This window comes from Buteo buteo, chromosome 1 (assembly GCF_964188355.1).
Source record: "Buteo buteo chromosome 1, bButBut1.hap1.1, whole genome shotgun sequence".
Classification (NCBI taxonomy): Eukaryota; Metazoa; Chordata; class Aves; order Accipitriformes; family Accipitridae; genus Buteo; species Buteo buteo.
In genome coordinates this window covers 83,193,963-83,220,894 of record NC_134171.1, presented here as the reverse complement: position 1 = coordinate 83,220,894, position 26,932 = coordinate 83,193,963, and the positions used below count along the sequence as shown (strand labels likewise).

The window sequence follows — 26,932 nt, the reverse complement described above, 5'->3', positions numbered from 1 at the left end:
AAATTCCTCTTAATGTCCCAGCAAGCTTTAAGGCTGAGAGCTGTGGCAGAGCATGGCTGGTAACGTTCTCTTATCTCGTTGTATTGTCAAGAAAAGGTAGGATTTATACCATATTGTCCAGAGATGTTCATCCAAGAAACTTGTCTGCTTAATCCTGCGTGTGGTCCCAGGAGTGGCATATATCATTTTACTTAAATCATAACTTGCCTTTGTAAAATATCACCACGGGTTGGCCGGTGTAGTACTTGTTACAACAGTGATTGCCTTTCTTCTGGAGAGCACAGGTTGCTAACCATTACACATCATTCCTCCTAATTGTGTCCTATGAAGGAACCCCAGTTTGTGCCATTTTGGTAATGGTGAGCCTCTCTCCTTGAACAGGCAGCAGCTGGGTGGTTTTCTTGGGTGTGAGACTTAGTTTTGCAAGGTGAAGCTTGATGTAGAGTTTGTGTTGAGGCCAGAGATGGCACATTAGCCCTTGTTTCATCTCTGAAGAAAGCCTAAGTAATTCCAGGATGTGGGATTGCTTGTACTATGCATAAAACTGCAGCTTCCCTAATCTCTACTCTAATGCAGCAGATGCTGCTTTCTACACATTTCTAGATGTGTGAAACCCATGTTGTAGGAATAAACATCCTTCTGCACCCTTCACAATGTGCCATTCTTCTCCTAATCCTGCTGCTTTTATTTTTAGTTTACCAGTGAATTGAACATCCTTTCACTAGCAGTATTCTGGTTTGCAGGTGAGAGTTATGGCCCACAGAGTGAGTCTGCTGCAACTGCAGATGCATCCTTTTCCCTTCAAGATGTTCTAGAGAACAGCATTTACTACTTCCAGAGTGTCCATGAAAGCATCGAGCCAACAAGTGATGTTTTCAGCTTTTATGTGAGCGATGGCTTCAGCCAACCTGAGGTGCAGAGCATTAACATCACAATTCAGGTATGCCTGTGCTCTCTGGCTGCAAGAGCCCTCTCCTTCCACATAGACCCATGGCTTTCAAAGTCCAAACTTTGCTCACTCCTTTGTAATACGTCGGAAGGGGATTAAAGGGAGTTTCCTTCCTCCTATCTGTTTCCTTCCCCTAGTACAGGCACATAATTTGCCTGTGACACCAGAGAACAGTTGTGCATTGCAACCTCTTCCTCAGGGCTTATTTCTCTGGTGTGTCCTCCCTCTTAGAAGCGGCCGTGATGCTGGCTAGATTTGGAGAGGCTGGTCTAGCCCATTAATGGATATCAGCACCAGTACTGTCATTTGGGAGCTTGTATTTCATTCAGGTGGGCAGCAGTCTTTTTCCCTTGGCCAATTCCCTTTTTTAACTGTATGCCTTTGGGACCTGTGCAGCGGCAGAACGATGAGCCCCCAAAGATGGTGCTGGAGCCTGTCAGAGTGCATGAAGGCTCAGGTGTGGTCGTTACCGAGGCCTTCCTCAACCTGCAGGACTTGGACACCCAGAACAGTGAGCTTGTCATCATGGTTACCGAAAGTCCTGAACATGGTAAGTCCTGACAAGCTGGGGTGGGGAGAGAGAGAGAATGTCTTTGTGTGTCTGTGTGCCTTTGTATCTGCGTGTGTGTAACAGCCCCTGATGCGAGAGAGGAGCCTGGCATGTTTGTATAAAGCACATTTAGTCTGTGTTTGCACCAGCAGCCACAGGGGGATTGTGCTTCAGACTAGACCTATTCTTTGAGAGCTGTCCCTCGCTATTTGTGGTAGAGGGGAAAGGGGGGCTGCACGCATTTCCCTGGGAAGTTCCCTTTTGTGCTACCCCATTTCCTGTTGCGGGGTTCAGTTGCAAAAAGCTGAGCGACTAGCATCTATTTGCAGTGATAAAGCAAGGCAAGGTGTCACATGAAGGCTAGTGCCATGTTAAACTAGTGAGGGCTGTGCACCCTTTTTCAGATCTCATATACGTAGCCATGTTCTTGCCAGTTTTGGCAATAAGCAGATAACTTCCTTCAGTTTTTCCGGTAAGGCTATGTCCACCTCTGTGCGTCCCAGTTCGAGCTGGCACGCAAAGAGTCCCCAGCAGGCTGTCTTCTCCCCGTAATTTTCATCCATCTGTCGTTTGTCAGGTCATCTCCGTAGGAGGCAGACTGCTGCAGAGCCCCCGGAGCATGGAAATGTGCTGTCCATGGGCTCATCCTTCACTTACCAGGACATTTTGGATGAGCTGATCGTTTATACTCAGAGCGGTGCAGCAGCACAGACAGACGAGTTTGGCTTCTCCATCACGGATGGTCTCTACACGCAGACGGGGAGGCTGGAGTTCTTCGTGGAGCTGCCGAAGAAGCAGCCACCCACGTTAGCTGTCAACAGGGGCCTGCAGCTCCCAGTTGGTACGGGGGGAGGGAGGATAATGGTATTGCTTGGTATTGCTGTATGGTCCAGTCTAAACCAGTCACTTAGCTGGATTGGCTGAAGCTGTTTGTGGACTTTCTTTCTCTGGTCCAGGCTCTGCAGCATACCTCACAGATCAGCACTTGAAAGCAGCAGCTATTTATTCAGATGACACAACGATTAGATTTGTCATGAAGAGGGATCCCAGCGTGGGCCATCTGCAGTTGACCAAAATTGATAATCCAGTCCAGATCTCTGTCGAAGGACCTCTCAAAAGTTTCACCCAGGCTGATGTAAATAAAGGTGAGAGTGCTCGATTTTAGATAATCTTGGCAAGTAATATGTGGCCATTTAGGTAGTCCTGCAAGGAGCAGGGAGTTGGACTCAATTATCCTTATGGGTCCCTTCCAACTTGAGATATTCTGTGATTCCATGATCTTTATGAGAGAGGGAGGATGACCTGAAGCAGGGAAGGTAGAGGGAAAGAAGTACGATAAGATTGTTATGTTAGAACAGAAACGCATATCGTTAAGCAAGTGTTAAAAAGTCTCTCTCAGCAGGAGAAAAAGAATAAAGAGAAAAAGCAATGAAACCCAAATCCAGGAGCTCTGTCAAGCTCCAAGTCCCTCGGCTTATACTGCCAACCTGGTTCCAAACTAAGAATTAAATGATGCAGCCTGTAATAAACCACCTCTTTTCTCTTGTCCCTCTCTCTAGGGCAAGTGGTGTACAGTCACAAGAAAGGGGATCCTGGTGGAAATTTCCCCTTCACCTTTGATGTGATCGATGCAGATGGCAACAAACTGACGGACCAGGTTTTTTACATTAGTGTATTAGGTAAAAGATAGTGCTGAAGTTGTGTTTTCTTTGCTGCAGAGCTGAGGCCTTCATAGATTCCCATCCCGCATGTACTGCAAGTTAAGACGTCATTCTTGAGATGCAGTTTTTATTCACTGTTAATTCAAAGGCCTTTGAAGTTTGGGGCATGGGGAGATTTCGCGGATGTAAGGATTTGTTCTCTGGCTTCTAACAAACTCACTGAAGAAGGTAGAAAAATTCCCCTTAATATCTTTATACTGTCTAGACTGTCTTTAAGACATTATAGTGTTACCGTGCCCTCGATTAATGCCAGGGCCAAGTACCTGTTTCGGAATTAGCAGTCTGGGAGGTGTTTATGTGTATGTTGTCTCTTGCTTGAGCCCAAGTACCCGATTTGAAGAACACCAGGGAAAGGAGGGTGACTGTCTCCTAACTCAGCTTTGTATTTCACCCTTTCAGAGGACAGATTTCCCCCCTCCATCATCGCTAACAAAGGGCTAGTCTTGGATGAGAATTCGGCGAAGACGATCACGACCCTCCAGCTCTCTGCCACTGACCAGGACAGTGAGCCGACCCAGCTCCAGTACAAGCTCACCAAGCAGCCACAGCTGGGGCACCTGGAGCATGCAGCCTCCCCAGGTTAGCAGGACAATATTTTACTCAGTTCAGTACTCCTAGCAGCAAAGCACTGGAGGGCTTTTGAGCCCTAAAGATTTGCGGCAGGAAAAATGTGCTTGGAGGCAGCATCACAGAATTATGTTTCCCGTTAGAAATCAAATGGTCATTAGCCCAGAGAGCTGGAGAATAGGGTGAGTGGAGGCAAGGCAGCCCAATAATCACAGATGAGGATTTATTCAGCCTCTGGGTGAGTTTACGCCCCATGGTAACCTTGCCTGGTGGACTTTGCAGATCAGTCCAGCTTGCTGCTGTGTGCTTCTCCTCTTTCAGGACCTATTGCTGCATCTCCATGACAGGCAAACCTTCAGCCTTTTCTGTGACCACATATAGTACAACGCCCCAAAGAATTTATCCCCTAATGTCCATGGTAATAGAGCCCACCTTGGTAAACAGACAGCCTGCTTTCTGTTCCCCTCTTGGCCAGTATGTCCCTTGATCCCTAAAAACCAGCCTCTTTTCCCACCCGTACTTTGGAGAGAGGAAGGGAACTAACCGCTGAGTTAGTTTAAAAGGAAGCTATGTTGTGCTGTGATGGATATGCTGGATAATGAATTCTCGTAGTTCATGGAGGGGGAATTGGTCAATCCTGTGAAACTCAGAAAATAATTACCTGCAAATGTGATCTGAATTTTAGAGTTGCCTTCCATGCCCACTGACAGTATGAGTGTCCTACCCCTCTCTGATGAATTAGTCTAAATCTATGCTGTCATATAATATGCTCTTCTGATTTAGATTATACTCATCTAAGATTATATTTCTTCTTAGAATTAGATTTCTCATTAGCATGAGATTAAACTGGAAATATCTGCTGTGTGTTTTCAAGATGCAGACAGTCCCTGTACAGCTCAGTTTTAGTGTGTGGTTCACCTCATCTTCTCACAGTGTAAGATGTCCTCTGGCAAACACATTGAAAGGGTAGGAATAATGAATGAAAGATAATAAGCAAATGCCCTGCTGAGAGAAAATTAAAAACTTGCAATATTTTTGTCTAAATTGCAAACTAAACAGTGAATCTTGTGCTTTGAAGACCTGAAAGAGCTGGATTAAGGATTTTATTCCTCCTGTTATTTAAAATGTGATGATTCTGATTTCTATGCTTTTTCATGTCTGTGATGGACTAGGAAAGATAGCAGAGCCACACACTGGGAAAGAGTTGTTCTCACAATTTAAATGACCTAAACCTAAGGAGAGAGTACTGGAGTGTTCAAAAGAGAACACAAACCTTTAAAGCTAATGAGCTCTGAGGAAACCTTGGCTAACCATCCAGTTTTGACTCATTTATTTATATCGGATCTTGGTATCTTTTGTAGTGTGGCCAATACTTGTCAGTAGCCATTTAGTGTGCCAAACTGGTGAAAAATTTTTTGTGGGGGTTTTTGTTGTTGCAGTAAATCTGTCAAATGCAGCAGTGATACTTAAAGGTTCAAGTGCTTTTTAAAATGCTTTTCCGATACCTTTCTGTGTCTGTGTCACACCTAATGGCCTGTAAAGATGTCACTATAAGGCAGTGTTGAAAATGGGACTTAATCTGTTCTAAATGCAGGGGTGCGAGGAGGGGAAAAGAGAGCAGAGACTTTGAAGGCATTTTTGAAAACTGCTGTGTGGCCAGGAAAAAACCTTTTGCTCATACTCAGTGATGCCCTTGGTTAGATCAGTCCTGCACAGCAGTGAAAATCAAAGTGTTACATCTACCATTTTCCCACAGCTTCTTTCTTGTCCTCTTCCCTGAGACGCCCATCCCCAAGAGGGTATCCAGACAGTGTGAGGTGCCATCGTAAAATTATAAGTCTGGGAAGAAGTCTATAATTCTTTTTGCAGAAGGGGTGCCACTACGTTAATTTAAAAGTTGTTGGGCAGAGTTTCTAGGAGGCTCCGTGCCAGCTAAATCCCTGGCTCAGCTGAGGTTTACGTTACAGCCTGAACTGGAGCAGGACAAGCCAAGACTGAATGCTTATGGCTAGATAATTCCAGCTCCCTATATTTTTCCCTGCCTCGCTCTTTCTATTGCACATTTTCCCCTATTGTTCTTTTTCTAGGGACAAGAATTAGCTCCTTCAGCCAGGCAGACTTGGCCTCTCGCAGCATCCGGTATGTCCACACCAGTGATGCTGAAAAGCATAAGGATGGATTCACTTTTTCTGTGTCTGATGGAACAAATGAAGTAAGTCCCAGCACGTTTTTTTGAGTCAGAGCAGGCTATTGATTCTATAGGATGGGATGGAAGTCAGTTTTTCTCTTGCATGCTTGCGAGAGACAGACGTAGCAAAGGAGATGAAACAAGCTACACATGGGCTTGTCATTTGGCAACGGTGGGTGCTCTTACTTCCCCTGCTGTGAGAGATCTTAAGGACCACAGGGAAGGGAATAAGCCCTGTGAAGATAAGGGGGAGCCACCTGTGGTGGAGCTTCATGAGACTGGTTTACCAAGATTTCAGCGTCTAGTTTTCACCTCCTTACCAATTGCTCCTGGAGCTCAGCTTTGATCCAGTGCACTGACAACATACACAGAAGCACAGTTAGACCCTTGAGAAATGTCTCCTTCCTACTTTCTGAAAGAGAAGAATCATAGCTGCAAGTAGAGGAAGAGGGACAAAGAAGAAGGAGGGAGGGAAAAGTAGATGTCCATAAATATCACAGAAAGAGGGAGAATAAATTAGTGGGGAGGGATAGAAGAGGTCATGCTCATATGATCTGAGCTTAGAAGCTCATATGATCTGAGCTTAGAAGCTCATATTTACTCACTAGACAAGGCCAAAATGAAGTGACCCAAACTCTGGATCACCGTCGTCTCCTTAAAGTGTTATTGTTTCAATGGAGTTGCACTCTTGGTAGACTGAATTCATCAAGAGAGGCTTTTCCTCCTGTTCCAGGTGAGCCAGTCTTTTGACATCACCATAAAGCCTGTGGATGACTCCTTACCCGTAGTGCAAAGCCTCGGGATGACAGTTCAGGAAGGGGTGAGAAAAACCATCACAGAGTTTGAGCTTAAAGCAACAGATGCTGACACAGAGGTAAGGCAGGACTCCCCCTCGCCTCCGCCCTCCCCTCTTGTGCTGCACATCTGGGCTATCAGAAAAATGGGCTTGTGTTCAAAGAGAGAGAGATTACAGCGAGTGTCATCTCTCGCTGTGATCATACCCTGTCTGATCACAACATCAGACAAACAGCTTGTGGGAGGCCCAGTTTGTATATAAATAGATGAATGAGTGTTTGAGCAAAGCAAATCCCTGGCTTGAGAAATGGCTTCATCTGGGATGTCTCTCAGACACATGAGCAACAAACCTGCATGGAAAACATTTAGAAGTTGTGATCAGAGCTAATCCTTGCCCTCTCCCACCTTCTCTCTGAACATTGTGGATTTGAACTGAGCTTATGCCTAGCCTTGGCACGGAGTTTATGCCTAGCACAGATGAAAATGACATTTCCTCTTCCTCCTCCTGGGTCTGGCTGGAGACTAAGCGGTCTCATGTTGACTCTACCTCACTGCGCTGCGGTTTCCCAACAGCAAGATTGCTCCTGGCTGCCTGTTATTGCCCGAGCCAAAGATCCTGCCCCAAAGGTTATCGCTGCTTGCACCCCGACAGAAGTGACAAGGGGCACGTTGCTTAGAATGGCTGCAGAATGGGGGACTGCTCTTGTGTTCAGGGAGTTGTCACAAGGGTGGGAGCCTTCTCAGACCAACCAAACCAGTAGTTGGCTGTGATGTGTCTAGCCTAGGTCTCCTTGATTGGGGTTGTTCTGTAGATAGCCAGCTTGGGAGAGGGATAAAGACAGGGCAGGGCTCAGGGTGAATCAATTCAGCGTGCGGTGCTGCATTTCAGCCGCTGGTTGGAAACACTGTGCTAGGAAAGCTGTCCCGGCATAAAGTCCCTCTCCAGGCATCTTGAGCTGGAAGGACATGCCTGTCCTGGTCCTGGGGTCATGTCATCAACTTTGCCACTCCTGTCTTTCTGGTGCAGGCTGAGTCAATTACGTTCACAGTCGTGCAGCCCCCCCGGCATGGCCTGATCGAACGCACCAGCAACGGGCAGCGTTACCACCAAGCCACCACCTTCACAATGGACGACATCTACCAGAACCGCATCAGCTACAGTCATGATGGCAGCAACTCGCTGAAGGATCGCTTCGCTTTCACTGTGTCTGATGGGACCAATCCCTTCTTCATTATGGAGGATGGGGGGAAGAAGGTAAGGGGAGGAGAAGGGATGTCAAGGAGACCTTCTATAGCTAATAGAAAGCTACTTCCTCTCAGAGAAGGGAAGACTTGGCTGCTGTTGCTCTACTGAAGATAAAGGCTGAGTTTTCTCAGTTATGTGATGCCATACACTTCTTCCCTGGTGTACCAGCCTTTGTGTGTGCAAATTCGCCCCAGGACCTTGATCCCAACAGAGCTGAAGGGAGCAAAGCTGGTAATCTGGTGCATGAGGCCCTCACTCCTAAAGTAACAGCCATCTCTCTGAACTTTTGTCAGGTTGTGACAGCAGCACCACAGCGCTTCAAAGTGGACGTTCTCTCTGTGGATGATGGGACACCCAGGGTTGTCACCAACCTGGGTTTGCAGTGGCTCGAGTACATGGATGGCAAGGTAACTGCCTGCCTGGGTTCAGCTTAGATTGTTTCTGAGGCTGTTCAGGAGAAGGAGCTTCACAGGAGAACCTCCTGATCCTTCAGCAGTTTTATTTTTGCGACAGAGAACAGGTGTTCCTCTGCGCCCATGAAGTGTCTTGGAAAAGGCAGAGGTGTCCAGGGTTGCCTGCACTGCAGCTCCATTAGCTAAACCAGGCAACATGGCTCTAGGGCACTAAATTGCTTCCTGGACCATCTCCTTCCCATACATCAGCCGGACCATCAAGCCTGGCTCTTCTTGGCTCTCGCACAAGCTGTGCAGTGCGATACAGCTCCTGCCCACTTTCCTGGGCGGACATGTCCTGCCCCTTGTCCCTCCTCCCCAGGGTACATTTTCAGCTTCACTGATGGCGGAGAAGTCTTGATTACGTGCTGCAGCAGCCATGGTAGAGATATATGGCTTTCAGAGAAATCTGGTATAGGGATTTCTTGCTGTGACATGCCTTTGTTTTGCTGAAGTCCAAACAAAACCCCAGGAAACTCTCTCTCTCATTCTTGTTTTTGAGGACCCAGCATTAACTGCAAAGAAACACTTCAGTTCTTCCCAGGAAAAAGGCTTGGAAGACACGGTAGTAAGAAATTGTATTAAGAAGTGGCTACCTCAGCTCAAATTCCTGACTTCAGAAAAAGCACTCCTGCATCCTCAGGCAGTTCAATTCTCTCTTTTTCTCCTGCTGTTATAGGTGTTCTCTTTTTAAAGAGAAAGCAAAATGTGGTGGAACTGTGGCACATCCGTGTGAGGTCATTTGAAAGAGGACTTACTGCAGGCTCACTAAAGCAGCATGAACTGTCCTGAGTCAATCCTTCTACTTGAGGCTGTTTGCAAATGTTTTTTGCAAAGCCAGGTCTCACCTGAGCGTGAGCACAGTTCATGGAGCAGTGGTTTCTAGCTGAAACCAGATTTGTCATAGCTTTTAGCCACAGCTAGAAAGGGCTGGGCAGCTTGTTTTGCATTTGCTTTTCTTTGAGCCACAATTGTTTTTTGTTAAACAAACCAGATGTGAGGCAGAATTTGAATCCTTCCTGTGCTGTCAAACACCTTGTGGGGCATCTGTCTGTTCAAGGCCGCTCTGTGCTTTTACATCCCCTAGCTTTTCCCTCGTGGAGCACTGTTTGACAGAGGGATGGTTGGGCTTTTTAGATGAACAGTCAATCAGACTTGCACTGCTGGCTCTCCAGAGTTTTACTCCCTTGGTTTGGCTTTCATCCAGGCAACCAATCTAATCACTAAGAAGGAATTACTGACGACAGATCCTGACACAGATGACAAACAGCTGATCTATGAGATAACAACTGGTCCCAGAAATGGTTACGTGGAGAACAAGCTGAAACCAGGGACAACCGTGACCACCTTTACGCAGGGTATGGACTTGGGCTGTATACTGTTGCTTTTTTCCTTCAGCTGCTTCAGTTTGTCAAGATATTCTTCAGGGGGTGTGGGGGGAAGGTGGGAGGGGAGAAGATAAGGGGCAAATCTCAAAAGTGTGTCAAAAGTAAGAAATGAACTTTGCTCTCAATTGCAGAAATCCTAGAATTTCTTATCGATGTCAACATGTATGCTGTAGCACACCCAGGTTCTCTGGACTTCTTAGAGCTGGAGATTTGACTTGAGACACTAAAAAGGAGTTGTAGATATTGCATGTGGGCCTCATCATCACAAGGTCTGGTAGATGTTTAGCTAGCAGTGCACAGTCAACAACATGTGGAAAGGTCACTCTTGCAGGACTGAGGGGCTCTCCATTAGGAAGGGGAGTTGAGGGAGTACCTGCTTCCTACACCACTGCGCTCTTTCTGATTGCTGCTCCCTCCAGCCTCCCCCAGGCAGCATTTCCCTTTTTTAGCATTTCTGCTACTGCCGTTTGCAGAGCCTCGCACCACACTGCATTAGGTCCTGTACAAATGCAGTCAGCAGTTCTGCCTGTCTCTTCTCATCAGGCCCTGCCTGGCCTCCCGTGTGCTCAGGGAAAGGAGAAAAAAAAAGGAAGAGACCTACATTATTTTAGGGCTGAAGCTTGGGAAACATACTGCAGAAGGTCACAGAGCTCAAACTGTCTCAGCAAGTGAGAAGGAGCCCTGTTAGGACATGCCAGCTTATAGAACAGAGCTGAAATATCTGCTGCCCAAACAAATCCCTATTTCTTGCATTTCATCAAAGCTACTTTAAATTTACCTTACTTTTAAGTATGAGCCACTATGGATAAAGACTAGGCAAGGGAATGTCTTGTCACAGGTTGTAGGCTGGCTTCTACCACAGGTAAGACCAAGGAAGTTAGAAAAGCTGCTACAGCATAAAGGCCGTGTGGAAAACCCAATCCCTGCGGCCGTGCGGATGCACGTCTCCGCACTGCTCATCTATAAAACTGCCATTGAATTTCTGGGTTGGCTCACTGGATGTCTCCTTCCGGCAGAGGATGTGAACCAGGGCCTCATTCGGTACGTGATGCATGAGGAGAAGGTTCAGGAGACCACAGACAGCTTTCAGTTCCTAGTGAAGGACAGCAAACCCAATGTGGTCAGTGGCAACATCTTCCACGTCCAGTGGTCTCTCATCAGCTTTGCATACACCAGGTCAGTGGCACGGGGTTTACAGCACTCTGCTGACAGATGGGGTCTTATCTGGAGGGAGGCAGGTTGAGCTCTGTAATATATGGTTGGACCTACAGCATTGAAATTAAATTCTGGGGCAGTTACCATCATTTCTGCCTGGGTTTCCCTGGCACCGTGTCAGGATTGAGGTCTCACTGCTGTGCAGTGTAGCACCACACGTGGCATTCCTGTTGAATTAGCACTGTTGATTTCTAGACGGGGATGGGGGGGGCAACAGCAGCCAGTGTGGAAGTGGGAACTTACATGCGTGTCAGTGAGAAGTTCCTGCTGGGTTAAACCACAGAGCAGGGCTGCTGAATAGCTGCCACCTGCCCAAGACCCCGATTATTAGTGTCCCTTGGATTTTCTGTGGAGGCAACAGTCAGCCTGAGTCTGTGGTGCTCAGAGCAAACACATAGGGTTTGCTCCCCAGCCTGTTATTTGTATCTGCTTGATATTTCCAGCTACAACGTCAAAGAGAGCGCAGGCTCTGTGAGCGTCACCGTGAGGCGGATCGGTAACCTCAACCAGTATGCGATTGTCTTGTGCCGCACAGAGCAGGGAACGGCCACCTCCGGCTCCGGTTCACAGCCAGGAGAGCAGGACTACGTGGAGTACGCAGGGCAGGTAGGTTGGGGACACCAGGAAAGGAAAGGTCTGACCATGTGTGCCATCAGGCCTGGATGAAAGAACTGATAAACACTGATAAAAACACAACAGAGACTGTATTTCCTTTCTAAGAATTTGTGGTTTATTTGGTTCAGAAGAGGGTCTCTTTTTCATCAGTTTTTTATGTTGGCAGATACACTTTGCAGCAGTGTTCTCAGCCCACAAAGGTTACAGGCTTGCCTGAGTAGGAATGTCATTCCTCATCATGCAAAGGGCTAAAACCATGAATGAGACCAGAAGGAGTAGGGGTCTACGCACTGCATTTGGTGCTGCCTTTGACCTCCACTAGCCATTTATCCTTAGTTAAGGTCGGTGTCTTATGCCACCCATGCACAGGGTATATGACTCAGGCAAGGGTAAGGCAAGAAGGACAGAAAGTTTCAGACCCCAGTCCAAAGAGAGCAGGCCACTTGCTGCCTTCCAGGTGCAGTTTGAGGAGCGGGAGGACACCAAGGCCTGCACCATCACCATTAATGATGACAACGTCTTTGAGACCACGGAGAGCTTCGCCGTCGAGCTCAGCATGCCAGCCTACGCTCTGCTGGGGAACGTCACCCGGGCCACGGTCACCATCACTGACACAGAGGACGAGCCCACCCTGCAGTTCGACAGGAAGACGTACCATATCAGCGAGAGTGCTGGTTTTCTTTCTGCTCCTGTTGAAAGGAAAGGTGGGTCAAGCTGGGCAGAACGATTTTCTGTGCTGCCGCGGGGCTCTGCGGCACGGGAGGGAAAGCGGCTCTGCAGGCACTGCTGTGGGTGAGACGCGCGGAGTCTGAACCCGCACGGCAGAGAGAGCGGATGGGGAGCCCTGGAGACTGTGGCCAGCAGTAAACTGGGGACAGAGAGAAGTGAAGCACCTGTAGACAGACTGTGAAGTATGTGTGGCTGCCTGGAGCTTGGATTTTAATTCTGTACTTTCTAGATAATAAAAGCGGTTTAGTGCCTGTATCCTGCAGTCTTTTATCACATGACTAGGATTACTGCAAAGCTGCTGAGGAGTCTTTGCAGTATATACCTTTGCCAGGCTCAGGCAAACGACTGTTTCCTGTTGGCAGGCAAATAACAGTGACCCCCCCAAAACACGTGGTGTTCCTTGGGGTTTGCTTGTTTATGATTTTGGGGTGATTCTTTGATTTTTTGGAAGTAGCTTTCTGGCGCAACTGAAATAACAAGCAACAATACAGGGCAGATGGGTGTGGGTTTTTTATTTTTCCCAGCTCTGCTGTAAGATTCACCAGCGCAGTTAAAGCTCCTTACTTTTGAATTCATTTCTCTTCCCAGCATGAGCAGGAGCAAACCCTTGTATTTATTTGCTGCTTCTCTGCAATCTAGATACTGTGTTTTATGTGGACCCTATCACTGTACTGTATATTCTTTAATAGGCAAGTGCCACCCGTTTCCTGATAGTAGTAACCAAGAGTGCAGATTTGGAGTATGCCTGAAAGTCAGACCTAAGCCAGTTTTTATGCAAATTTAGAGCAGGGGTGGTGTTCTTTTTTACTCCTCACTCTCTTTTCTGAATGCTGCTTTATTATTTAAGTGAATGGTTTCTCCACGAAATAGAGTAAAAGTATTCCCACAGAGTTATGTTTTTTTTCCTGTTGCGTCTTAGGGGATACCAGCAGCACTGTGTCCGCCATCTGCTACACTGTCCCCAAATCAGCCAAGGGAAGCAGCCTTTATATGCTCGAATCGGGCTCCGACTTCAAGTCCCGGGGGATGGCGGATGACAGCCGCATTGTTTTTGGTCCGGGTGTCACCGTGACGACATGTGACGTCACGCTGATCGATGACAGTGAATACGAAGAAGAAGAGGAGTTTGAGATCGTATTGGCCGATGCCTCAGATAACGCACGCATTGGCAGCCGGGCATCAGCCAGCGTCTTCATCGGTGGTCCCAACGATGCCTCTACGGTGTTCCTGGGGAATGCTACTTTTACCGTCAGCGAGGCTGCAGGTGAAGAGTAGCAGGGGGCTCCCCCAGGGCTGCTGCACACCTCGTTGGGGTGCTTACCGTGAAAGCATGCTTTCACCAGAAAGAGGTATCAGAAGGAGCAATTTAGGGCACAGCAGCAGAATTGTAAAAGGTCTGCAGAGCGTTTCTGTTCTTCCCTCTGCCCCTGTGGGGAAGGCTGGGGGTTGTTCTCTGCAATAGCCTGTGCTGGGTGCAGGAGCAGTAGTGAAGGGAGAAGGGCATGCTGAAGGGAAAGGAATGGTTTTGTGGTATGTGGCTGCTTTCTCATCTTGGTCCTCTCTCACATGCAACTGGTGACGCAGGAAACATTGAGATTCCAGTCCTCCGACAGGGACCTGATCTCTCAACCCCCATCTCGGTGTGGTGTGCCACTCGGACGTCAGACCCTCCGTCTGCCAGCCCGGGAATTGATTATGTCCCCAGCTCCAGAAAAATAGAGTTCAGGCCAGGCAAGACGGAAGAGGTGAGGAGCCACTTTGACTCCTGATGAGTCTGCTCTGTCTGGTGACACCTCTCTCTTGTTTATGTGCATACTCTGTATTTGCTATTTGCCTGTTTTGAAAATCCTCTCAGGGCCACTTGAGAATTGTTAATTAATCTGCTAGGCAGAGACTCACATCTAATCAGCACTCCAGCCAGAGAAGATTTGGTCAGGCCACCTCTCCCAGGACAAAGATGGCTGCCAATTCTCTGAAATGATATGCCAGATCTGTCTAGAACATTGTTTCCATTGATTAATGAATTCAGAAAAGGCCTGACATAATGACTTTACATTAGACACCCAAATGCAAGTACCGGCAAGGATGACAGCTTTGCATCTCTAAAAGCAGGACGTCTGCTTTTCTTCTAGTTCTGCACTCTGACAATCCTGGATGATGCACAGTACCCAGTGATAGAAGGGCTGGAGACCTTTGTTGTTTATCTCAGCTCACCCCATGGAGCTGAGCTGACAAAGCCGTTCCAAGCGATCGTGGCCATTAATGACATCTTCCAAGACGGTAAGTTATCCATGGCAGTTCCATCCAGCCCATCCTAGCCTCTTCCTTCGCACTTCCACGCAGCAGGAGGCTAGTCCAAGTTAGGTTATTTCTCGGCTGGATTTAGCCTATTTTCCTGGGATCCTCCCATTCCATTTGGCTGCCCTCTTTCCTTCCATGCTTCACTGTCCACAAGAACTTGCAGTCTTCAGAAGTGCAGAATGACTTTTCCTGAAGTGCCCCTCACTTTCAGCCATGCTTTGCCTCCTCTGCTCAGAGCTCAGTCCTCGTTTCATGCTTTCTGTGAGCTAAAGTCCCCCTTACTACGTGAGAAATCCTTACTGCATGTTTACTTTCTCATGTGTTTTAACGTCTCTCATGTTTGCTCGCCTGAGGAAGGCACACACTATATAATCTAACTTTGTCGTATAATCATTTCTGCCTTTGTATCTTTTGTTGAGGTCAGCCCTCTTTGCTGCAAACTATTTGTTCTGTGTCTGTCCACAGGCGGTAGGATAATGCTTTGAGACATAGCATCCATTGCAGTACTGAGTCCTGATATAATCCCTTCCTGACATGCCTCATAAGCACACCATCCCTGTACCACCAGCCCTGTCTTGTTCTCCAGCGCATTGCAAGAGCACCAAAATGGTAGGGAAGGAACAAGTTTCATCAACTGTTGGAGTTAGGTGACTGAGAGGTGATGAGGAGAGATGCCTTCTTTCTGAAGCGCTGCAGGGTCTGCTGATCCTGTGCTCTATAGAGGGTTGATGGCAGTAATAGTCACTTGTTTGTTTCAAACCAAATCGTGTATTGAGGCACAGTGAAGCGGCTGTTTTATTCTCTGGCTGTCAGACTCCATGCAGCAGTTCTCCCAGGGTGTATGTGCCTCGATTAGCTCCTGTCTCTCTGTGGAGCTTCAACGCTGCTTGACCCTTTTTATTACCTCCTGCAGTACCAAGCATGCAGTTCACCAAGGATACATACACGGTGAAGGAGAAGGAGGGTACTTTGCACATCCCCATCTTCCGCACCGGGGACCTGAGCTACGAGTCCTCTGTCAGGTGCTACACCCAGAGCCAGACAGCAGAGGTCATGGAGGACTTTGCAGAGAGGAGAAATGCAGAGGAGTCTCGCATCACTTTCTTGAGAGGGGAGAAGGTGAGCTGAGCCTGGCTTATAGGGAGAATGAAGAACCATTGATAGAAGAGGTTCAGATCTCTTCCTTGCCTCTGCATTCATTGTCAGAGGGAGCTCACAGAGGCTGTCCAAACTGGTTTCATAGATGCTTAAAGTCACAAATTCTTCTGGTCCTGGAAATACAACATGACTCTGGAGGGGTTGTTTGTTTCATGATAAAACTGGTTAAAACATGAAATGCAAATCCTCTGTGTCAGTAGGACTCAGGATTGTTGTAGCAGAGACCTGTCGGTTTGTGGAAGTAGATGTCTTCACTGCTGTGTCTCATCATGTAACTGTCTGGTTTGTCCACACTGAAGTAGCAGCCTTAAAAATAGAAGTGTTTCTTCCAGGATTGACAGTACTCAGACAGTACTCAGACATTAGATAGTGAAGTACCGAGTGGCCTTTAAGTGGCTTCATCGGATTTATGAATGTTTGCTGTTTTCTCCTGCTTACTTGGCTTTAGGTGAAGAACTGCAGTGTTTATATCAGTGATGACTCAGCCTTTGAACCAGAAGAGCAGTTCCAGGTCTATCTTGGTAGCCCACTTGGAAACCATTGGAGTGGAGCCAGGATTGGGAAGATGGATGTGGCAACCATAACTGTCACCAATGACGAAGACGGTAAGCGAGGATGCTCAACAAGGGCGTAGTTGTAGTGTAGGATGCAGCTCCCAGATAGTCAGCACAGTCTCATCAACAGTTTCCAGTTTAATTTAGTACACGTGAATGCCTCCGGTCACGTGGTCACAGCTCTGCGTGCAGGTCACTGATGTGATGGCTTTGTGCACTGGACTGGTCATAAGGGAGGGATCGAATACCAGTGGCTTGAATGCACCATTTGTCCCATTTCCCATTCCCCTGCAGTTACACAGGGAATTGCTGCGCTTCCCCTGGGAGATGTTGCCTTCCCGCCACAGCATCACAGCCTGGAGAGACCTGTGAGGAAGAAGGGGGATGCCAAGTCCCTCCGGTGTGACTGCCAGTGGGGGCTGTAGCACCATCACATGGCTTGTGCGGTTCAGTGGGAGGCAGGGGATGGGAGAATCATTTGCCATCCTCTGTAGCCCAATACCTGTGTTGGGTTTTGCCCCACCCCTCGCCCTAATTCACATACAACCCTTATGGCTGCAGTTTCGGCCCCTGCTTTGAGGAGGCTCTTGCTCTGAAGATGTGTAGATAGAGTCTAAAAGGAGCTGAGCTTAGCTCGCCCCAGCTGCTGAATGCCCTTCATCTGTAAACAGTCAGCTGGTGTGCAAACCTGGGGCTTTTTCTTCACTGCTGTTTCTTTAGCACCCACCATTGAGTTTGAAGAAGCTGCGTACCAAGTACGGGAGCCGCCTGGCCCGGAGGGTGTTGCTGTTTTAAATATCAAGGTGGTCCGGAGAGGGGATCAGAACAGGACCTCAAAAGTCCGCTGTAGCACCCGCGATGGCTCAGCTCAGGCCGGAGTGGATTACTATCCCAAGAGTCGAATGCTCAAATTCAGCCCAGGTAAAGCGTCCTTGGAGGGAAGTTTAGAGGTGGTGGCGTGACCAGTGACATTTTGTGTGTATCAGAAAAGAGCACTGAAGGGGAACGTTCAGGAGATTTGGAAAAAGCCACTTTTTGCATGAGGTTTACAGCCTCACACAGGTCTAACTGCTCCCGGTGAAGCAAAGTGTATTAGCTGTAAGAAGGCATAAAATACCCTTAGATTTTGGGGTTTAGATTCGATTTCGGGTTTGACCTTGGACTCATCACGGTTTTTGTGGGAGGAAACACCTATCCAGCTCCTCAGTGTGTCACAGGTGGGGTGCAAGACTTTTCCCCTTTCCTTGCATTAGACATGTCCTTTCCCCTTTCCCCTTCTGGTTGTCTAATCATTCTCAGTTCAAACACACTGGTGTTCTGAGCACCAGCCCTCTCCGCTGGATAAGCAGAGTGCCAAGCTGCTGCCCAAGCAGGGGGGTAGTGAAAAGGAGGAGGGAATGAAAGCCTGGAGGTGGTGAGCTCTTCACTGAGAAGACTGTAAATGCCTAAGGAGACAGAAAGAGGGTTGAGACTTTCTGCTCACTGGAATTAATGTCGCTTGAAAAAATGGGAGGGCCATCCCAAATCTTGCCATGTTTTCTCTTGTGTACAACATTTCATCCCTTCACAATGCCCTGCTGGATGAGAAGGATCTGGGGTTTGGTTTGTTTGGGGGCTTTTTTCTGTTTTTTTGGTAATGTATTTTAAATATACTACGCAGACCACTTAACTATGTGGTCTTTTTAAAAGTGTGACTCTTCTGGGCTGCAGCCTTGCACTCTGCTGTGGCTATAATTTTGTTACGCAAAAAGGCTGAAGTGTTAAATGAAGGGTGATCAGAACAGAGGAAGAAGCACTAGCATCTGGCAGGCAAGAATAAAGCAGTCTTCAGAGAATGTAAGGCTCAGCAGAGATCTTGCAGGATCCAGTGCAACAGCTCAGACCATGTTGCTGGACCATGAAGCCCTCACCAAACAGTTCTGCATACTGGTGTGAGAGAGACCAGAGATCCTTACAGCAGGGGTGGGGATGTACTTTGGATCATAGATTTTTACTACAGACAGCTAATACAAGACAGGCAATATTAATCCTCAGATGGCATCTGCTAGTAAATCTATCACCTGATCAATTGTCATAGCTGGAGTTTTACATATAGAGTAGACTCCTGTGTGGACAGGACTAAATTATTAGTAGCAATGAGTGGAAATAAAATTTATCACACGTATTTTACCATAATGTTTCAGTGATCATAGCCTTGACCAGCTGTGCAGTTTTTTTATGAGGACTTCAGAGCAATATCTGATGATGAATTGAGTTGTCTCTGTTTCCTCTCACAGGCGTGAACCACATCATGTTTAAGGTGGAGATCATGTCCAACGAAGACCGGGAGTGGCATGAGTCCTTTTCTCTGGTGCTGGGCCCAGATGATCCAGTGGAAGCTGTTCTTGGAGACACCAGCACTGCAATAGTGACTATTTTGGATCAGGAGGCAGCAGGGAGTCTGATTCTACCAGCACCTCCCGTGGTAAGTCACCCATTCCAATGGATGTGATTTAGTACGCTTTGAGTACAGACTGAAAACCCCAGCGGGGTTTCTGAAATAAAATTAAGAACTGCAATGATGTACCAGGCTTGGAGTGTGTGGGAAGGATTGCCTTTTCTGCCTCTCCCCTCAGCCCCAGGCGAATGCTCCCATCTTGCATCCATACAGGTCGTCACCCTGGCTGATTACGACCGGGTGGAAGAAGTGACCAAGGACGGTGCTAAGAAATCCCCTTCCCCAGGCTATCCACTCATCTGTGTCACTCCTTGTGACCCTCACTTCCCCAAGTACACGGTCACGAAGGAACGCTGCAGCGAGGCTGGGATCAATCAGTCTTCAATACAGTTCAGCTGGGAAGTAGCAACCCCCACGGATGGGAATGGAGCCAGGTCGCCTTTTGAAACCATCACTGACAACACACCATTCACTAGCATCAACCATAAGGTATATGGTTAGGTACCGGCATGGCAAAGCTGCAAGAGCGCGTGGCGTAAGTCAGCGAGAGCTTGGGGCAGCTCTGTCGGTCTGTGTACTGTACGATCACATGTGAAATTTGGTTGCGTTCCTCCAGCTGAAAAGTCACGCACCTGAAAAAGTGGCTGTGCCTGAATAAGAGCTCAGCATGCTGATGTGACCTGTGTTGCCAGGGTTTGGCTGTGGTATTGTCTGCTTTCCTTCCATCCTGCTCAAGTTGCAGGAAGGGCATAGCTCAAGTTCTGAACCGCCGTTCCTTCAGGCGCTCGTTTTGCTGCATTGCTCCATGTGTGGCTTGAGAACTCTCTGTCCCTGGACTGTTCACGTCCTGCCCCACAGACAGAATTACTGTTTTCCTCTGGGGGCTTTTCCCAGGCACTCCCAGCTGTGACGTCTCAGCTCTTCTCAGGCATCCAGGTGTGTTTCTAGACCATGCCTACTTGTGCATGAGTCTGAGATATTTTTAGTGGGTAGTGCACACCTTAGTTACACAGAGATTAAAACCCAAAATCTCCTCGGTTTTGGGAATCGGCATGAGAAGTATGGGTGCTTCTTTGGGGATTTTTTTTTTTTTTTTTGGTTTCAGAAAATTTAGCACTGTTCTTTACTGAGCCTGCTAAAAACACCACTTCTGTTGACGTGGGAAGTAGCTGTGACACTCAGACACTTCAGTAAATCACTGGTGGCAGGAGACAGATGGAACCTGGCAGATCATAACAGCTCAGGCTCCCTCTTCCCCTCCCTTCAGTATATGGGCAGAGTTTGGAAGTTGTAAAGCACCCAACATAGTCGAGCATCTACTGTAGCGTAGGTAGCAAGAGGCCAATTGCACCTGCACACCCAAGCGGCCAAGCAGACACTGGCACGTGCGTGCTCCTGGTTTGTGTTTGCATGTGCCTTGCCTCGTGCTGCCTCGAAACACCAGGATAATGTGATTTTGCTACACGGTCAGATGTTGCAACGCTGGTGTCCTTGACCCACATGCATGCTTCTCCCTCTTCGTTCCCTGCAGGTGCTGGACAGCATTTACTTCAGCCGGCGGTTCCATGTGCGCTGTGTGGCCAAGGCTGTGGACAAGGCTGGCCATGTGGGGACCCCCCTGAGAAGCAATGTAGTTACCATCGGCACAGACAGTGCCATTTGTCACACTCCTGTAGTTGCAGGGACAGCCCGAGGTTTCCAGGCACAGTCATTCATTGCCACTCTGAAGTACTTGGACGTTAAGCACAAGGAGCATCCCAACAGGTATGAGCCTGGAGAAGCGGAGAGTGCAGTCCTTCACCAGGACCCCTGCTGTTACAGAGCTGCCTTGGGTCAAGAGGAGAACCGATGTGTCCGAAATCACATCCCTCCATGCTGTGTGCCCTCTTGAACAGCATAGGGTGCTTAGGGTAGCGCTCCCACTCTCTCCCTCACACCCTACTCTGCTGAGGTGGTGCGCCTTCCCCTCAGGAAATTGGAGTTGGTGGGACAGCTTAAGGAGCAGATGTGTAGATGGGGAAATTTAGCTGAAACTAAATATCAGGCTGCCACTAGCAGGCTCACCCAGTCTGTGCTGTGCTGCTGGGGGGTGTGGGGTAATGCTCCCATGCCTGCCAGGGCTGCTTTTTTATGCCATCTCATCCGCTATTTGTTCCAGAATCCACATCTCGGTGCAGATTCCCCATCAGGATGGGATGCTGCCCCTCATCTCCACCCTGCCGCTGCACAACCTGCATTTCCTTCTCTCCGAGTCTATCTACAGGCACCAGCATGTCTGCTCAAACCTGGTCACCATCAGAGACCTCAGAGGCATCTCAGGTAATCTTTAAAGCCAGACTTTGCTTTCTGAAATTGGTGGTAGGGAGAAGCCAGTAAAGAAATCCAGAGAAGGCGGTTTTGTCTTTCTCTGGGCTCTCTTGACATTATGTAAATAATAATTAATCTTCCTATACTAACAGCAGTGAACAGAGTTGCCCGGTTAAAGATGAGATGCAATGCATGGGAATGTTTAAAAGATAATGGGTTTAAGCAGCATTGCTCTGTTCCAGAAGGTTATAGGTTCACACCATGCTGGTGATTTTCTGCTTTTCAAATCTGTCTTGTGATATCCATGCGGTTAGAGAAGGATCCACAGGAAGTGGATCACTGTGTCTCTGTCACTGAGGTCTCCCGTCTGGCAAAAAGAAGCAGCAAAAGCAAATTCACTGCTGAAGTAAATGGCAGAGCTGAAATAAAAAGGCAATGTGTGTCTCTGACACTAAGGATTAATGTGGTCCATGCTTGTTCCATGGTGGGCGGGGGCTTATTGTACATCATTCTGTTAATTTCATACTCAAGCTGTTCTGCATTTCTTAAACTTTAACTTCAACCTTTAATTGACAGGTTCAGAAGTCTGGTTTTTAGGATTCTCTCCCCATTCCTATAACATTTTGCCCTGTGAAGACCCATGTATATTCAGTTTGACCTTTAGGATAATGAAGGGGGAGGAGCCCGTTAAGTCCCTAATATAATAAAAGTCACTGACGTGATTTGAGAGTGAAAATGGGACGTCAGTACTTGGCCTCAAGTTCTTTGAAATCTGGAGTGATCACTGTCCTGATGTCTCTTAATCCCAGAGGCAGGGTTTCTGGATGAAGTGACCTACGACAGCATCATTCTCGGTCCTGGCTACGACCGCCCTTACCAGTTTGACCCCACAGTGAGAGAGCCGAAGACGATCCAGCTCTATAAGCACCTCAACCTGAAGAGCTGCATTTGGACTTTTGATGCCTATTATGACATGACTGAATTAATTGATGTCTGTGGAGGCTCTGTCACCGCTGACTTCCAGGTGAGATGCCATATCCGAAACTCATTCCATGTAATCCAGATCTTTCTCAGTTCTTAGGTAAAGTTCCGCTTTGTGTTCGCGTACATTTGCTGCTCCACTTTGTACGACTGGAACATGGCTTTATCCCCCTTTTACCTAGAAAAGAACAGTGCTTTGTGAAATGCACTCAATTCATTTATTTTTCTTGGGGTAACATAGGTTTTATTCTCTTAACCTTCAGAGTGCCAGTAAAATATTTTTAAAAAATATAAGGATATACTGGAAATATAAAACATTCTCAGCTGTGCTCTATTCTTTTACAATTTTGACTGTATTCTTAGCCAATATAAATGAGCAAAGAACAGAGCAGAGGCACATCAGTTCATACTCCGCAGTGGAGCGAGGTCATGGGAATTTTTAAGTAATTTCTTAACTAACCAACTGGCAGACAAAAAGCCAAAAATGTTCTTCTATAAAATAGTGGCTTTTGCTACTAGACGTGTCTCACTGCCCTCTCATGGATGGATTATACATGTACATCCCACTTAAGTGAGTATCTCATCTTCGTTAAGTTCTTGTATTAAATTCCCAGTCAGACTGTTATGGCCACCATCATCTCTTTCAATTCCTGTTAGTCTGGAATACTTTGTTAACTTTCCTTTTATAGCTCCAATTATTTGCAGAAATCCAAAGAAGCTGCTTGAACTGAACAACTGCATAATTTAGTAAGTGGAGACTGGCACCAACCAGTCTGGAATGTCTCTCTCAGGGGCTTCCAGAGTACAGCTGTGCTCTGCAGATAATAAATGCTGTATATATAGCCAGAGAGCTGTGGTATTTCAGATACTCTTAGGGCCAGTCCTGAGCAAGCAGAAATGCTTATTTTTAATTCATGGAATTGGAAACTGGGGCGGGGGGTTGAGGTGAAGTTGTGGCCACAGCTCCTTTTGTACCATGACACCAGTGTGCTTCGGTGCTTACCCTTATTTAAAATGCAGGTTTGTCTAAAGTACCTACATGTAAAGGTAAAGAAAGTTTAGACAGTCATCTGTGACTTAATTGTAGGAGTTTTGTAGTATGTGAGGAGCACTCTGCGCTTGCATGCTTTTTGCCAGCAGTTGTTTGTTATTTTTCAAATCGCAGTCCAGCAATAACTTCTTTGCAAATCAACTAATTATTTGCCAATAATGCTCAGTCTTTATGGAGCAATGACATTATATTGCTGCAGAAATACTTCATCCCCACATTATCCTCCCTGTGTTTAAGACACCTATGGTCCAGAACTAAAAAGGAGTCTTCTGTTGCAGGTACTCTGGCTTTTTTCCCCATTTGCAGAGCAGAACGCAAGTGCAGTGGGTGCTGTGAGTCTGGGCCAGTGTCTCTCCTTTGGAAGGTGCATAACCACCTTTTGGGGGTTTTATTGACAGGTACGGGACTCTGCTCAGTCCTTCTTAACAGTCCACGTCCCACTCTATGTGTCCTATATTTACGTGACAGCGCCGAGAGGTTGGGCTTCTCTTGAGCATCACACAGAGATGGAGTTCTCCTTTTTCTACGATACTGTTCTCTGGAGGACGGGTAGGTCTGAGGCATTTGAAGGGATACAGGAGAATTGGTTTGTTCTCATTTTTTCCCTTAGTTTCTGCACTCCCACTGCAGTCCTGAGCATGGGTAGCACTCACTGAAGTAAAGGGCGTGCAGGCTGAGTCCAGGTATGCCTGCATTTGTGTAAGCTTAGCAAGGGGGCTGTTGTTTCCCCCCAGCCTCTCTCTGTTAATGGGAACAGTTATCACTGAGCCCTAGAAAGTGCTGCAGGAGAAGAGCTCTCTCTTCATCAGAGTCTCCACAGCCAGGCAGAGGTTTCTCCCTGTGGGATATTTGGAGTGATTTCTCCGACACTTTTCAGTGATTCTTGTGTGGGAGCTGCAGTCACGTTCCTCAGCCTCCTGGCTCTCACGAATGGACTTTTTCCCATAGTATGCCCTTGTTTGTTAAAACAGCAGCACTCCCAGAGGCGAGCCCTAAATCGTTCCTATCCTCTGTGGTGGTTACATCCAAGATGTAAAATCTGTGCATCTATGTGGTTTATCCTGCACCTGTGAGTCTTCTGTTTCGTTTCCCATAATATTTGGAGCCCGTGTGCGCCATGAACCCGTGCCTGCAGCCTTGAGCAGTATTGCTGCTCAAAGGGCTATGAGGAACAGACAGTACCTCACCTTGGATTTTATTCTGCCAGCGGTGACACTAAGTATTGTAGAGGAGGGACTCGCAGAGCTTTGTCATGGAGGGCCACTCAGGAATTAAGGCCAGGAGCACCCAGAAACAATTATCTACAACTTATTTATTATGTAAAGTAAGTTACATTCACAGGCTAATCATAGGGGGGAGCTCAGTATATTTACTTCCTTTATGCTTGAGTGAGACTTAGGAGGCACATGTGGATAATGGAGGAAGTGTATAGCTGACTCACTGGAGGATGATCCCAATTAAACCATGTCTTTTTGGAGTTCTCTCAAATGCTTCTGGAGCTACGTGGGGCTGAGAGAGCCCACCTGAGGTCCATGTGTGCTGTGTGGCCTCCCCAGTGACTTTGTTCTTGCTGCACTGTGCAGGGATTCAGACGGACAGCGTTCTCTCAGCCCGGCTGCAGATAATCAGGATCTACATCCGTGAGGATGGCCGGCTGGTTATCGAATTCAAGACACAGGCCAAGTTCAGAGGTGAGAGCATTAGTCCTGATAGAGGAGGAAATCAGCCTACACATACAGATCTGTTCTGAAAACACAGGTAGCAGTGTCCCTCTGTGCTGAGGTGTGCAACGTGGGGTGTCCCCGTACTCTGCCTCATCCGTCACCTCTTTGTCCTCACCCCAGGGCTTTTTGTAATGGAGCACCACAGCCTGCCAGATGTCAAGTCTTTCTTAATGACTCCAGACCACCTGGGAGGGATCGAATTTGACCTGCAACTGCTGTGGAGCGCTCAGACTTTTGACTCTCCCTACCAGCTCTGGAGAGCAACCAGCTCCTACAACAGGTGAGGACTGTGGGCTCAGCCACCTTCAGCAGCTTCCCACAGCTCAATGTTCTCCTTAAGCAACGAACATACATGTAGTTAACAGCAGCGGCGAAGCAGTTTCAAGTCCAGGCCGGAGAGAGCAATCCCTGTTGCCCGTTCAGCACCCACAGCGATAGTGTGGAGTGGTCAGGAGCCAGCCTTGTTCAAGGGCTCAGAGCTAGAGCATGCAGGAAGCCACTGTCAGGGCTGAAAACGCTCCTCTACTGGATGTATTAGAGGGAAAAATCACTTCATCTCCTTGAACGTGCATTTTTCTAGCAATTAAGCCAATGGGTAGGTAGATACCAGAGGGGACAATGTATTCAAGGTTATCTTGCAGTCTGCAAGTTAAAAGCAGGATTTTACATCCACGACTGGCTTAATCGGTAGTGCTATGCTTGGTGGAGGTAGGTATATAAGGATCTAGAAATACTTGGTTCACTGTTTTAAGAAATTGCTTCTCATTATTAGTTCTGTCTGTGACTGTTTATTCTTACAGTCTGTGCTCCTTGCACAGAGGGTCAGATTAAACACTGCAGGTCAAGTTTGTCCCTCCTGCGACTGCTGGAGAATTCTGGGATGAGGGAGAGGTCCTGCTATGAACTTTGTCTTGCCTGCTTACATTGCTTAGAAAACGGTGGATGTTAAGCAAACACATCAGCTGGGTGAATAGCTTGGAGTCTCGTTTGGTGACCGCAGTGTCTCCTGTCTGTTCCCAGGAAGGACTACTCTGGAGAGTACACGATCTTCTTAATCCCCTGTACTGTGCAGCCCACACAGCCGTGGATAGAGCCTGGAGACAAGCCCCTGCCCTGTACAGCTCACGCTCCTGAGCGGTAAGGAGTCCCCATCATCATGGCAGCAGGACAGTTTCAGCCCGTTTGGGTTGTTTTTGTGGTCCCAGCAGGTGTGTGGCATGCTGGAAGGGAAAGGAGAAGGGAAAAGGGAAAAGGGGAGGGGAGGAACCTCCCCTTTGGCTCTGGAGTCCCCGTACAACGGAGACCTGAAAGATTTCTGGGCTGAGCTGGCGGTCGGGGTGCTCCAGACAGCCTGTAGCATGGCAGGGTCTGCCACTCCTGAGCACAAGGCACGCGTCTTTGCCAGGGGCTGTCCTGGGCTGTCGTACGTCTCAGCCCACTGTTTTCAGCCTCGGGGCTGCAGAAGCCCGTGTATCCTTCAGCTGTCCCCAGACAGAAAGAAAATGAAACCTGTTGGGAGGAGGCTTCAGCTGGTCGTGCAGAGCACTGCACCGTTACTGGAAAACTGGGGCAGGGTGAGGGGCAACAAGTCATCTTGGGTTGAATACCGCCGTAGTACGGGCTGCTAGGCTAAAAATAGTAAAGCAGGAAGGAAGAAAGGTGAAGCAGACTGTGTAGGTCACCAGCATGTAACTTCAGGTGCGTCCAAACTAAACCTCTCCTTTTTCCTTTCCTGTCCCAATTTTAGATTTTTGATCCCAATTGCCTTCCAGCAGACCAACCGCCCAGTTCCTGTCGTCTACTCCCTAAACACAGAGTTTCAGCTCTGTAACAATGAAAAGGTGTTTCTGATGGACCCCACCAAATCTGAAATGTCTCTGGCAGAAATGGATTACAAAGGGGCTTTTTCAAAGGGTAGGATTTATTTTCTTTTTTTTTTCCATTTCTGCTTGTACCTAATGATTCTGTTTTCACAACTTCCATTGCTCTGAAAGAAAAGGGTAA

The 26,932-nt window shown here is 47.6% G+C and overlaps 1 protein-coding gene across 1 annotated transcript in view; it reads left to right on the top strand.

The window, feature by feature from the left end:
- The window catches only part of FRAS1 (Fraser extracellular matrix complex subunit 1), a 151,997-nt gene that overhangs the window by 121,071 nt on the left and 3,994 nt on the right, over positions 1–26,932 (top strand). The window contains exons 41-70 of the mRNA XM_075038663.1: positions 744–940; positions 1,346–1,499; positions 2,077–2,340; positions 2,456–2,644; positions 3,059–3,178; positions 3,620–3,799; positions 5,875–5,999; positions 6,709–6,849; positions 7,798–8,025; positions 8,310–8,423; positions 9,676–9,826; positions 10,873–11,032; positions 11,515–11,677; positions 12,144–12,390; positions 13,335–13,679; positions 14,000–14,160; positions 14,548–14,695; positions 15,630–15,835; positions 16,323–16,479; positions 17,149–17,349; positions 18,705–18,892; positions 19,079–19,354; positions 20,397–20,629; positions 21,024–21,184; positions 21,982–22,196; positions 23,603–23,753; positions 24,788–24,895; positions 25,049–25,208; positions 25,949–26,065; positions 26,676–26,842. Coding sequence (XP_074894764.1) covers positions 744–940; positions 1,346–1,499; positions 2,077–2,340; positions 2,456–2,644; positions 3,059–3,178; positions 3,620–3,799; positions 5,875–5,999; positions 6,709–6,849; positions 7,798–8,025; positions 8,310–8,423; positions 9,676–9,826; positions 10,873–11,032; positions 11,515–11,677; positions 12,144–12,390; positions 13,335–13,679; positions 14,000–14,160; positions 14,548–14,695; positions 15,630–15,835; positions 16,323–16,479; positions 17,149–17,349; positions 18,705–18,892; positions 19,079–19,354; positions 20,397–20,629; positions 21,024–21,184; positions 21,982–22,196; positions 23,603–23,753; positions 24,788–24,895; positions 25,049–25,208; positions 25,949–26,065; positions 26,676–26,842 — 5,427 coding nt within the window. The remainder of the gene's footprint in view (positions 1–743; positions 941–1,345; positions 1,500–2,076; positions 2,341–2,455; positions 2,645–3,058; positions 3,179–3,619; positions 3,800–5,874; positions 6,000–6,708; positions 6,850–7,797; positions 8,026–8,309; positions 8,424–9,675; positions 9,827–10,872; positions 11,033–11,514; positions 11,678–12,143; positions 12,391–13,334; positions 13,680–13,999; positions 14,161–14,547; positions 14,696–15,629; positions 15,836–16,322; positions 16,480–17,148; positions 17,350–18,704; positions 18,893–19,078; positions 19,355–20,396; positions 20,630–21,023; positions 21,185–21,981; positions 22,197–23,602; positions 23,754–24,787; positions 24,896–25,048; positions 25,209–25,948; positions 26,066–26,675; positions 26,843–26,932) is intronic.